The sequence below is a fragment of the Podarcis erhardii genome (assembly GCF_964252035.2).
Source record: "Podarcis erhardii genome assembly, chromosome: 6".
Taxonomy (NCBI): Eukaryota; Metazoa; Chordata; class Lepidosauria; order Squamata; family Lacertidae; genus Podarcis; species Podarcis erhardii.
Genome location: NC_138510.1, coordinates 76,834,033 through 76,847,085, shown reverse-complemented (window position 1 = coordinate 76,847,085; position 13,053 = coordinate 76,834,033). Strand labels below are relative to the sequence as shown.

The 13,053-nt window shown below is 43.9% G+C and overlaps 1 protein-coding gene and 1 long non-coding RNA gene across 7 annotated transcripts in view; both read right to left on the bottom strand.

The window, feature by feature from the left end:
* Positions 1 to 13,053, bottom strand: part of LOC309344064 — a 207,222-nt gene that overhangs the window by 21,134 nt on the left and 173,035 nt on the right. The window lies entirely within an intron of this gene.
* The window catches only part of ALG14 (ALG14 UDP-N-acetylglucosaminyltransferase subunit), a 58,012-nt gene that overhangs the window by 33,966 nt on the left and 10,993 nt on the right, over positions 1 to 13,053 (bottom strand). For 5 of the 6 annotated variants that reach the window (XM_081866191.1, XM_081866190.1, XM_081866188.1 and 2 more), the window contains 2 exons: positions 11,591 to 11,742; positions 4,849 to 4,971 (listed from right to left, as the gene is read on the bottom strand). In XM_081866191.1, the coding sequence (XP_081722317.1) occupies positions 4,849 to 4,971; positions 11,591 to 11,742 (275 nt within the window). The remainder of the gene's footprint in view (positions 1 to 4,848; positions 4,972 to 11,590; positions 11,743 to 13,053) is intronic. The other variant, XM_081866192.1, reaches the window with a different exon arrangement.

Below are 13,053 nucleotides of genomic sequence, written 5' to 3'. Positions count from 1 at the left end.
GGCATTAACACTCCCTTTACATCTCCCTACTGCAATTTAGGGACTACAACCCTAGGTAGGTTTCAGGGCTCCCATCCAGGTAATTTAGTCAATATATATGAAACTCAAATGGTGCTAAATGCCGGATATAAATATCACCGTTGTGCAGTTTTCCCAGACGTTTATGTCCACCTCCTCCTTGTGTGAGGCATGGAGTTGGGAAGTACTGGCGAGAAGGGAAGGGAATAACAGGACGCTTTGCTTATAAATTTAACATAAACATGAGAGGTTACCATGGGATTGCTGCAGAACAAAACTTTTAAGCACATAACCTTTCTAGGGGGGAGGGATGGAGATGAAGGACTTTAGACCCAGGAGCACAATATGATGCTCCAGACATTTCTACCTGACCCCTTGGGACTCGGCCTAAGCCACACCTCCTCCCCAGGCCCCGCCCCTTCTCTCTGGCCCAACTCCACCCGCTCCTTGTCTACCCCGAATGTTGTATTGAATGTTTACTGAGTGGGGATAAATTCACTTTCCCAATATGCCACCCGACGCCTAGGTTAGAAAATGTGACGAAAACCCTTTAAAAGAGAGGTGAGGATAACACCTGAGGAAAATACCTTGCTCTGAAAAGGGATTGGAAGTTTGTCACTGGGAGAATGCACAAAAGCAGTGATCGGATGGAGGAGCCCATTAAAAAGGAAATGAGCGAAGCACTGAGGTAGCACATCCTCTCTCTTTTACACCCACATGGCTAAATGCGGTTATACTGGGAGAGCGCAGGTTGGTAAAAATCTTCCTGTGGACTAGCAACTTGGGTAGACTTATTTGGCCAGTTGCTTTGATGGCACAACAACAAACTGCTACGCACAGGCAAAAGACAGAATGGTAGAGCGGCGAGGATGTCAGACTGATCCCCACTCAACCCTGAAACTCGCTGGATAACCTTGGGCCGGTTACTATCTCTGTGCCTAATCAACCTCACAGGGTTGTTGTGAAGGGAAAAACGCAAGAGGCACATATGCTACTTTGACCTCCTTGGAGGAAAAAACAAGCTTTAAATGTAATAAACAAAACTCTGCGTGTGATCTACTTGGAGTGCGGTCTTCCAGAGCCTGCTGTGCTGTGCTGTGTCTACAACCTTGTGCCATAGCCAATTGCTCTCGCTGCTTGTTACCACCAAAGCCCTACTTGCGGGCAAGGCTGCTTGACTGCCACTTATTCCCACAAAGTAATGTTGAGGGCAGCGCTTGCTGTATTTGCTTAATCTCGCATTCCTTGAGCTCCTCAGATTTCTTCTTGCCGTCGAGAGGAGTTTGGGAGGGCACAAGAATCTGCACAATCAGGTCTTGCTGGGCGCAAGTGACTTTTTGAAAGCATTCCGAAATCCCACTGCTTCCCCATTAGAAGTACAGTAGAAATAGAAGAACGACAGCAACAACAACCTGCCTACACTGATTAACGCCTAGTGTGTCCGCAGATTCCAGCACGGGAACCGTGTCATTTGGGCCTCATTTGGTGCTTTTCTTGGTGTTTCCTATTTTTAACACTTTTGAAGTTGAGCTCCGTGGCAGATGCCTTTGACAGATGCTGTCAACTCGGAACGCCAACTTTTTGTTCCACCCCCCTCTGAAGACTTTTTTAACCTTTGGGACCTGGTAGTCTGCCAAGGATGTGGTGCTCTGCGGCTCGGTAAACGCAGTCTCACCCAAGCAGAGTTAAATATATGTTGTTGTTGAGGCGGCTTTCAAGCTCAAAGCTAGATACTCTGCCTGATAAATGTCTGTGTAATAATATATTAAGCCTCGCTGTACAATCAAGGGGTTGTGCGCTGTTGCTCTTAAAAAAAGATGCAATACCTCAAAGTGTTTAGGGAGAACCTTATCAAACAATACGCAGCTCTCCCTTTCAATTGTTATCAGATCCTCTTTGCCAAGACACTTTAAAAGAGGCGGCAGTTAACATCTCTAACGTCGGTTTTATGACAGAAAGCCGTTGGCGCCGCCTCCCTTACGAATGGATTAATTTTTCTCCAGCTATTTACATTAGCTGGTTTTCACCTTCAAAGCCTTGGGTGATCAGAGTCAGAGATATCTGAAGGACAACTTATACCTGTATCCACCTGCCCACACGTAATGACTAAGAATGGAGGTCCTCTTGGTTTGCCTATCACTGCAGTCGGTGAAATAAATCACAGGGCCTTCTCTGTGGTAGCCCCACGACTCTGAAATTTGTTGCCAGCTGACCTCTGGAAAGCGACCATACTCCAGACCTTCAGAAGCGCTTTGAATACGTATTTGTTTTGGGTGGCCGATGCATCCTTTGGTGCTTTTCTATTGGTGCCCCTTCTAGCTGAACTACAGTGGTGGCAGTGGTAGTGAACCTATGACCCTCGGAGTGTTGTTGAACACCAGTTCCCATCACTCAGTAGGACCAATGGTCAGGGATAATGGGGTTTGTAGTTCAGCAACTACAACTGCAGGTTCCCCGGCACTAAACGAGATGATTTGACTCTGCATAAGGCAGCTGCATGTGTTCAGATGAGCGCTCAAAAGCATCTCGTATACATTATTTCAGCAATCCTAACCAAAACAGTCTTGCAAGCCCTATACCACAGGCATTAAGACAGGAGTGGGAGGAGAGAAAGAGCTGATTGCTTACAGCCACCTATAGAAAATCACAGATGAGGAGAGATTTGAACTGGGGACTTGTGGCCACACCCTTAGCCACAATGCACAGCACTTCACAAGCCAGTCTACAAGTCGCTCTAAATCAAAGCACCTGAGTGATGCTGCTGTGGCTGAGCACAGAGTGTATTCAGTTTCACTATGCACTGGCAAAACTCCATTCTCTTGCAACGAGAGTCCCTTTTTTTTAAACACACACACATACACCCTCAGAGGAGATTTCAGTGCAAAGTCCATGAGGCCCTCTGGCACCAGCTCTGTATTTTTTGGCACTGCTATTTCAAGCGAAAAAGCTATACAGAAGTTAAACTATCGCTAAGTTACCCGCTGATACCCTTTCTCCTTTGACTTTTTCCACATCATCTCCTCCAGCAATGTAATGGTCTGTTTGATTTTCCAGACAATTTCCCTTATGATGGAAACTCAATACAATTGATGCTAATTAAACGGAGCCATCGCTGTAACAAGGCAATGTCCTAATGTACTCGTCGCATAAAGACGGTCTGTTTCATTTGAATTAAGGCATTTTGCTTCCTCTTTAATGAAAAGCAAAAAATCAATGTATGGGGAAGAAACGGGGAACAGGGATGGGCTCACTAAGGCCTCTCCTTTGTTTTCTTTCATACTCTGGTTAGCAACTAGCTTTACAGGAGAATCACTTTGAAGTCAGGAGAGTGTTCCACCCCCTATGACTTTGCAATGGACAGTCAACAAGCCCCACTCTGTTCCCGCATTGCTCTTCTGGGGGTGGGGGTGACGCCAGATAGAAAGAAAAGTTAGACAGAAAGAAAAGTTACCTTGAAACTAACTTTTTAGAACCTTGTTATTACAACATGGCCCAAGCTTCTCCTAGCAGACTATCGAACCTCATCTGAGGTCCAATTTAGCACTGTCTCGTGGGACACGTGTGGCGCTGTGGGTTAAACCACAGAGCCTAGGACTTGCCGATCAGAAGGTCGGCGGTTCGAATCCCCAACGCGGGGTGAGCTCCCGTTGCTCGGTCCCTGCTCCTGCCAACCTAGCAGTTCGAAAGCACGTCAAAGTGCAAGTAGATAAATAGGTACCGCTCTGGCAGGAAGGTAAATGGCGTTTCCGTGCGCTGCTCTGGTTCGCCAGAAGCGGCTTAGTCATGCTGGCCATATGACCTGGAAGCTGTACGCCGGCTCCCTCGGCCAATAAAGCGAGATGAGCGCCCAGAGTCGGTCACGACTGGACCTAATGGTCAGGGGTCCTTTTACCTATAAGGAAGCTTTGCCATGTGCAAAAAAAAAAAAGGGGAAAAAAAGCTTCTAAAGATTTAGGGCAACAATCCCAACACCAAGGAAGCAGACTTCTGCTTGTGTGAGAGGAGTTTCCCTTCATCTTCTTTCCCCTACAGGTCCTGTGGCCCTCCAAATCTGCGCTGCCTGGTCCCCCAGCTGCCCAGAGCAGATTTGTTGGGTACCTTGAAGAGAGATAATCCATTCTAAATAGGGTGCCTGCTCTGCTGGCAGGTGGGCATTGTTGGATTTCACTTTTAGTCTCAAGGTACCATCAGAAACACTTTTTTCTCTTTATTACAGATGAATAGAAGATAATAAGAGTTTTCATACTGTATAAACAGGAATGTTGAGTCTACTTTGTTGTTCACTAGAACCCCTTGATCCTACGAAGCAAGGCACAAAAGACACCTATTTAGAATGAAAGAACGGGGTACTTCTGAGCCCAAGGAATTTGTTTTTAGTAGAAAAACTGAGGTGAGTTCACAGTCCTTTCAAAAACTTCACTCCTGGTTAACCTTCTTATTGCAGCAGCCTAATAAAAAGTCACTTTGTTGTTGCTATTGTTAAAACAATTTGGAACCGGAAATCCTTGTTATCTGGCCGCAAATCACTGCAGTGTCTTCTACTAGATCCTGATCTAACTTCTGCCACCTTTGATATAAATCAGCTAGACAGACTGATAACACCCTGTTTTATGAGTACCCACTGCCACATTCAAACTAGCCTGAAAATGCTGCATTGCACAAGAGAGCTGCTTAAAGGTTGGAAGACTCAATCGAGGGAAGTAAACCCTGCAGGAACCAGTCCTAAATTTGTATGCATATTTAGAGGTTTGTTATCTCTGAATAGTTATTTCCTTTTGGAACAGACAAGGCATTTCTTCATTATTTGTCTGCAACAGTTGTTTTACATACCAAATCCGGCTTGAGTCTGAAGGTCAAAGGGAGAGAGTAAAACATGGAACGCAGAGTCGTCAGCACAGAGGAGCTCCACAACTGACGGACCTCCCGGCTTCTGGGAATGCGGTGGAGGGTGAACTTGGAAAACAAGGGAATAAATGGACAGATTTACACCAGATGACTCGTGACCGTTTGCACATAGTTCCATAAGGCGGCTGCTATCTTTGCTTGCTGCACACCTCCCATTCACAAAAAAGGGAACAGATACCAGAGATGGGGCTCTTGGGTTGGGCTTGTGGCCTCTAGATTGCAACCTATTTCCCTGTGCCAAAGGAGCGAGTTCTCCATTTGCAAAAGATGCCCTGACCTTTCACAGGATTTTCACCCCTCCCCTGCAAGCAGCATCCGGCACATGCTTTTAAACACATGATGAATATGAGTGCAAGACCCGGACATGGCAGCACAGATGCATAAAATCACTTGGAAAATGCAAGCAAATGTCTCTCTCCTTACTTTTCAAACAGTGCTCAAAATGTGCAGCTTAGGCAGCACAACAACAATTGGCTTATTGCTCCACCTAGTGGACAGTAAGATGAATTGCTAGCAACAGATGCTGTTGAACTGAAATCTTCTGAGCTTCCTTTTATTTTTTTTTTAAAAAATAATATTTATTACTTCTGAGCTTCCTTTTAAAAGTGTTCTGCTCTGATCTTACCTTGCAAAGCATCCTCCCAATTTCCACATCACTTTGTGTCATAAGTTAGGACACTGGTTCATACACGTTTTTGGCAAAGTTAGTACAAAACTAATCCCCAAGCTATGCTTGACTTCACAATGATTACTAAGGTGAAACAGCAACGGAAGTTGCAGCTCAGACGTAATGCTAACCATAATTTAGTGTTGCAGAAATGAGCCTCAGGAACCCTCATGCTTGCACACTCCTCCTTACACCCAACAAGGAAGACTTTAGAAGCTTTTGCTTAGTGTGTCTATCAAACTCTAACCTAAGTTGTCTACCAAGTGTGTCTACCAAACTCTAACCTATAGTTACTCTTTTCTACGGTTGGTTGAAAAAAGCCAGCCTAAACTATGGTCTGAGCCAGCTTGCTTCAGCTAACCACAGCTAAGATTAACCAGTTTGTCCAGGCTTAAAAATTTCTATACCAAATGAAGAAAAACATAGGGCACAGAAAAAAGTAATAACAAAACTGCTGTTGATAGGGCGCCTCCTCCAACAGCCAGGCTGTAGCATTCTGCACTACCTGTAGCTTCCCGGACCAACCTTAAGGGGAGTCCTACATAGAGTGCACTGCCGTAATCCAATCAGGGGGTTACTAATGCCTAGACTACTATAGCTAAGGTATTTTGATCCAGGAATGGCTGCAGCTGTCACACCAGTTGATCTGGCAGAAGGTAGTGTGGCACACTGGTTAGGGTGCTGGACTAGGACCTGGGAGGCCAGGGTTCAAATCCCCACTTGGCCATGAAGCTCTCAGGGTGACCTTGGGCCGGTCACTGCCTCGTGGCCTAAGCTACCTCACAGGTAGGTTCCATCTTCAAAGAAACTGCCTTTTTTTAAAAAGTCATCAAAAAATGGAAGATGCCTTGGCTGCTAGTGCTCATTCGCACCCAAAGCTGTTTTGTTGTTTTCATCTTGCATGTGCTAAGAATGTTGAATCCTTCATCTTTGGAATGTCTTGTCCAAACAGAAAACACGAGCAGGAATTTTTAGTGACGTTGGTGAGAAAAATGCTGAGAAGCCCACAGCCATAAGGAGGCCATCCCAACCTGCTTTATGTGGGTGAGATGTGGTGGTGCGATTTACCCCAGTGAGTTTATTTTAGCTCATTTTTACATTTTTTAAAATATAATTTTTTAATCTGTTGCCCACAACAGTTCCTTAAGAGAAGCAGCAGACCACATGCAAGGATCCACTCCCTGCCCTGAACAAAATACCAGCTCTATAGCTTTGTGTCAGCAATGGCTGGATTTGTGTGTAGCTCCTCCTCGTTGTGAACCTCTTCAGGAGGCAGCTTCTCAGCCTTGGGGATCCTGCCATTCCTTATCCATGCCTTGGGGATCCTGCCACTCCTGCCGACTACAGGATTCCCCTGGAAAGGGTATAGGTCGGTATCTTGTTCCACTTAAGCCTTGTTCAAGCAACAAGGCTTGCCTATGCTCCAATGCTTTCCTGTATTCTTGGATTCCTCAGAGAGCCTCTCCTGGTGCCAACTTAAATAAATAACTTTATTTCAACTGAATTTTTATGTAGCTTAATCTTAAAAACCTCTAAGTAGACTTTGTCAGCTTTTCAGCACCAGGCTGAATGTTTCTATTCTCCCAGGCTATGGACAGAACTAATGGTCTGGCTGTTTGTTTGTTTGTTTGTTTGTATGTTTGTTTTATGGTGCTCATTCTCATGTTAGGCTAAGTGGTTATGGACGCTTCTATTTTGTATGTTCTTGTTTTTGCAAATCGCTTTGGAACTGTTTTTTGCTTGTGTGAAGCAATGTATAAATCAAACTGAAGAAACTAAACTGAGGAAGTCCCACTGTATTCCGTGGAGTTCATTCTTAATAATAATAATAAGATGAAGAAGAAGAAGAAGAAGAAGAAGAGGAGTTTGGATTTGATATCCTACTTTATCACTACCCTAAGGAATTTCAAAGCGGCTAACAACCTCCTTTCCCTTCCTCCCCCACAACAAACACTCTGTGAGGTGAGTGAGGCTAAGAGACTTCAGAGAAGTGTGACTAGCCCAAGGCCACCCATCAATTGTATGTGGAGGAGCAGAGAGGCGAATCCGGTTCACCAGATTACGAGTCCACTGCTCTTAACCACTACACCACACGTGTGTAGGGTTGCAGTCTTACAGGGCAAGCCTATATATGTCTACTCAGATGAAAGTCCTATTGAGTTCAATGAGACTTACTCCCACATGAGTGTAATAGGATTGCATCCTTAACTGGTTGGTGGTGCAGTCCTGTACCTGCTTCCCTGGGAACAAAACCCACTGAACTCAATGGGACTTAACTTCAGTGTAGATGTGCACAGAAGTGCACCATAAACCTCACAGCAGGGACCACAAGGGTCATCTAGCCCAACCCCCTGCAATGCAAGAATCTTTTGCCCAATGTGGAACTTAATCCCACGGCCCTGAGATCGAGAGTCTTCTGCTCTACCAACTGAGCTACCAGGGCAGATATGTATAACCACTATGATTTCTTTAATCAAGTGGCAGACCTTATATAAATTCAGATGAACAACATTTTGAAATCTACTTTTTATTCCATTTCATCTTTTCCCCTGATAATATTGCTTGTTCTACAGGGATGGGGGCTAAATTCCTTCTTCCAGTTTCACGGAGGAGAGTACAAGCACTCAAACGAAAAAGAAAGAAAGAAAGAAAGAAAGAAAGAAAGAAAGAAAGAAAGAAAGAAAGAGAAAGAAATGTATGCCCTCCGAGTAGGAACAAAAATTCCGCCTCAGAGATCTGAGACAGAACAGTGATGTGGTTCAACGACTTGAGTTCTCAGCCGAGTCGTAACCCTTAGAACTTGATAGGTACTCGATCAGATGACAACACCCCCCCCCTGCAAAAAAACCAATCTCATATTGTAATAAATGTTACAAAGTAAAAGACACTTTAGTGGAGATAAGCCCAACCCTGAAACCTCAACCCAAAATAAAACAAAACACGGCATAGAAGCATGTTAACAATAACAAAATTTAAAAGCTTCAGAAGCAGGTCCAACTGAAACAAAGTTTTCGTTTTCCTGAGTTTGGGTTACACAGAACTTGTTAAGATACTTAAAAGGAAACAGATGTATGTTGACATGCATTTATAAAAGATCCTATCAGATGCCACCTTTCTTTCTGGTACTTTTGTTAATAATTGCATGTAGCAAGAGATTAAAGAGAAATATTTCTTTGTGTTGTTTTCCCTGCCCTTCCCCCGCCCGCAGTTTGTCTTCATTGTGCAAGATGTGCTGGGAATTGGCTATTTCCCATGCTGAACTGATTATAACAGAGTTGCTGGCTAAGCTGTAGTGAGGAAAAGCTTGACCATGTTTCATACATGTGCTGAAGTCACATACAGAACTAGGAAAGGGCATGTAACATCCCGAGCATCTTAAAAAGCAGAGACATCGCCTTGCCAACAAAGGTCCGTATAGTTAAAGCCATGGTTTTCCCAGTAGTGATGTATGGAAGTGAGAGCTGGACCATAAAGAAGGCTGATCGCCGAAGAATTGATGCTTTTGAATTATAGTGCTGGAGGAGACTGCAAGAAGATCAAACCTCTCCATTCTTAAGGAAATCAGCCCTGAGTGCTCACTGGAAGGACAGATCCTGAAGCTGAGGCTCCAATACTTTGGCCACCTCATGAGAAGAGAAGACTCCCTGGAAAAGACCCTGATGCTGGGAAAGATGGAGGGCACAAGGAGAAGGGGACGACAGAGGATGCGATGGTTGGACAGTGTTCTCGAAGCTACCAGCATGAGTTTGACCAAACTGCAGGAGGCAGTGGAAGACAGGAGTGACTGGCGTGCTCTGGTCCATGGGTCACGAAGAGTCGGACATGACCAAACGACTAAACAACAACAAACATCCCGAGCCTACTAGGGCTTGTTAGGCAAGCACACCAAGGGTTTAGGATGCGGCTACCAGCAGCTATGCCAGCACAAAGCATGGCCTTGTCTGATGCTGAAGCTGCATTGTAGTGGAACTGCAGGCAGATGTGCTTGTGCAAATGGCATTGGCAGATGTGCCACATTTTTCACTCTACTCAATGGACAGAAGACCCTTATTGATATGAAATCCTTCTCAGGTACAGGGAAACAGAGCTCATACGCTTAGATCACTTTTACCACTGGTTCTTAAACCTGCAGTCCATTGATGACCAATGATCCCTCATGCATTTTCAGGCGGCTCCTAAATTGTCAATGGAAAGAGAAAGAAAGGCTGGAGGTCTCTTTAAACTTTCTGCCACATCCTGAAGATAGGCAAGCCCTTTTTTCTGGGAAACGTACAAACTGAAAAATGAAAAGCAACTTGTCTTTTCAAGCAGACATTTTAAAAAGAAACCTCTGACTGTGTGCACATTTCTCCCTTGTGTACAGAATTATTATTATTATTAATGAGAACAAACAGTAATTGATTATAATCCCCAATTCTATACATGCTTATTTGGAAATGCCTTGCTGGTTTCAGCGAGGGCTTATCTTAAAAGCAGGGGTGGCTAATCTTTTTTTGGCCTGAGTGAAAGCCACATTCACCCTTGGCTAACTTTTGGGTTTGTGAGTAAGATTCAATAAAGATAAAAGCATAAAGAGGCAATTCAGCAGGATAAATTGAGAAGCAAAGTGCTTGGAGCTACAGATATGGAGCCCAATGAAAATCATGTTGATATGCGATTTAAGTCACCATTTCGGCACGTGAAATATAAACAAACAGTTATCAATAAAGATGCCACAACTGGCATGGGCGGAGGAGAACGCATAAGGAATTTGGAAACCACATATTCAGGGGCCCACTGATTGAGGTATGGGAAAGGTATAAAGACGTGCTAGAACCCAGAACACCCCACTGGCTGTCACCACTAGAAGTTATGTCTGTTAAAAAGACCAATATGAGGGCCAACTGGGCCACATATGAACAACTGTTAATGAAGGAGGAAGGAAAGTGGAAAATGAGACCATACGAGCAGGTTAAGGACCAAGTCTACGATTGGTTGCACTACTTTCAGACAAACGATATGTTTAGAAAAGATTTTAAAGATAAAGGATATGCTGATAAAAACTCCAGATTCCAAATCGAGATCTTGAAAAATAATATAAAAACTTTGTCTAAAATGTACAATCAGTTATTAGACTGGAACCTAATTGATGAGGAAGTCAAGTCGGTAATGACTCACTGGGCTAGAGATTTTGGCCGCAACATCTACTTTGAAGAATGGGAAAAACTATGGAAACAACATCTTAAGTTTACGGCTTGTGTGACACTTAAGGAAAATTTAATGAAAATGTTCTATCGTTGGTATATGACACCTGTCAAGTTAGCCAGAATGTACGGATCCTGTAACAAATGTTGGAAGTGCAAGGAGAGAGAGGGGACCTTCTACCATATGTGGTGGGAATGCCAAAAAGTCAAAGGGTTTTGGGAGAGTGTGTATAATGAAATAAAGAAAATCTTAAGTTATACTTTCGTTAAAAAACCTGAGGCATTTCTGCTGGGATTGGTAGGAAGGGAGATAAAAAGGAAAGACTATAAGCTGTTTCAATATGCAACAACGGCAGCAAGGGTTCTATTGGCTAAAAATTGGAAATTAGAGGGTCTGCCGACAATTGAGGATTGGAGATCAAAATTACTAGACTATGTGGAGATGGATAAGATGACAGGGAAAATTAGATATATAAAAGACCAGAGGTTTGCAAAAGATTGGGAAAGTTTTACGAAATATCTGGAAAACTTAAGCGATGGACAGATAACGTTAGTGGGTTTTAAAGGTGCTCTGTAAGAAGCAAAGGGTACTGTCTAAAGAAAAACAGGTGAACTAGAATGATTAATGACATTACAAAACAAGAAATGCGGAATTATTTGTTTTCATTAGTATGGATGATTTGTGGAAAGGTTGAAGGAAGTCACTCTTAAAAATAATTTGTGAAACATTAAGTGGAATATTACAGTTTGTTTTGTATTTTGATTAATGTAAACCAATAAAAATTATGCATGAAAAAATAAAGATGCCACAACTTACCAAGGAATTGGAGGTGGTTTCAGCTCTTTGTTGTTCAAAAGAACGGATTTTTTCTTCACTCATTTTGTCTGAATCAGCCAAAACATAATGTCTAGGAGAGTATGTCTGGGACAGGCTACTAAGTAACCTCAAGATTTCTGTAGTGTGCCCGCCTGAAAAACACAAAAGTGAAGGTGGCTTGTGAGAGATCAGCGAACTGCAAGACTCTGATGACTGCAGCATCAACTGGAGACTGATGTGTGTTGATGACTGAGCCAGTATAGATCAAACCCCATAGAGATAACTTTCATGTCATATCAAAGCACAATGCTTTTCATTTCAGACATTTCACATTTCCCCTTCTCAGTCAACTAATGTCTGAACTGCCAAATGTTTTCCATATGTATGTACTCCAACTCTAGTTCATTTCTGTTTTGTTAAAAGTTACGCTTACATGGCCAGTGGGCTTGGGCCTTCCTAAAAGAAAAATCATATACCGTATTTTTCGCCCTATAGGACGCACTTTTTCCCCTCCAAAAATGAAGGGGAAATGTGTGTGCGTCCTATGGGGCGAATGCAGGGTTTCGCACTGACCCCTCTCACTCTCCAGGCTTCAGGAAGCCCTCTGCTAGCCGTGGGAGAGCTGCGCGAAGTTGCGCAGCTCTCCCACAGCTAGCGGAGAGCTTGCCGGCACCCAGAAGCTTGGGGCGCGCTGAGCTCAGCATGCCCCAGGCTGCGGGCTTTGCGCAGCTCTACGCTAGCCATGGGAGAGCTACGCGACTTCGTGCAGCTCTCCCACGGCTTGCTGATAGCAGCCTGTTCTGGGGGCTGGGGTCGGGGGAAGCTTGGGCTTCCCCAGCCCTGCACCTGGGGGGGGGGGAAATATTTTTTTCTTCTTTATTCCCCCCCCCCCCAAAAAAACTAGGTGCGTCCTATGGGCCGGTGCATCCTATGGGGCGAAAAATATGGTATACAACATACTAGAAAATTGTTTTGAAGTTTGCAAACTTCGTTTTCCTACTACTACTACTACTACTACTAATTTTATTATTTGTACCCCACCCAACTGACTGGGTTTCCTGTGGCAAATTTACATTCTTTGTCTATATTTGCAAGAAGCATTCTACTAATGTGATGCTGCTGTTTGTTTTAGAAGGGAACCAATTATTGGGAATATATTAGGAACCTAAGAAGCTCCTTCATACCAAATCAGAGAATCTTGGACACCTTTAAAGGGAGTTGGACAAATTAATGAAGGAAGAGGCTGTCCATGCCTACTAGTTATGATGGCTGTGTACTTTCTCCAGTATCAGAGGTGTTTTGCCTCTGAACATTAGTTCAGAGTGGGGAGAGTCCTCTTGCACTCATGTCCAACATCTGGGCTTTCATAGCCATGTGGTTATGGCCACTGTGAGTACAGGCTTGGTACTAAATGAGACTTTCGTGTGGTCCAGCAGGGCTTTCCTTATGCTCTTATGATCGAT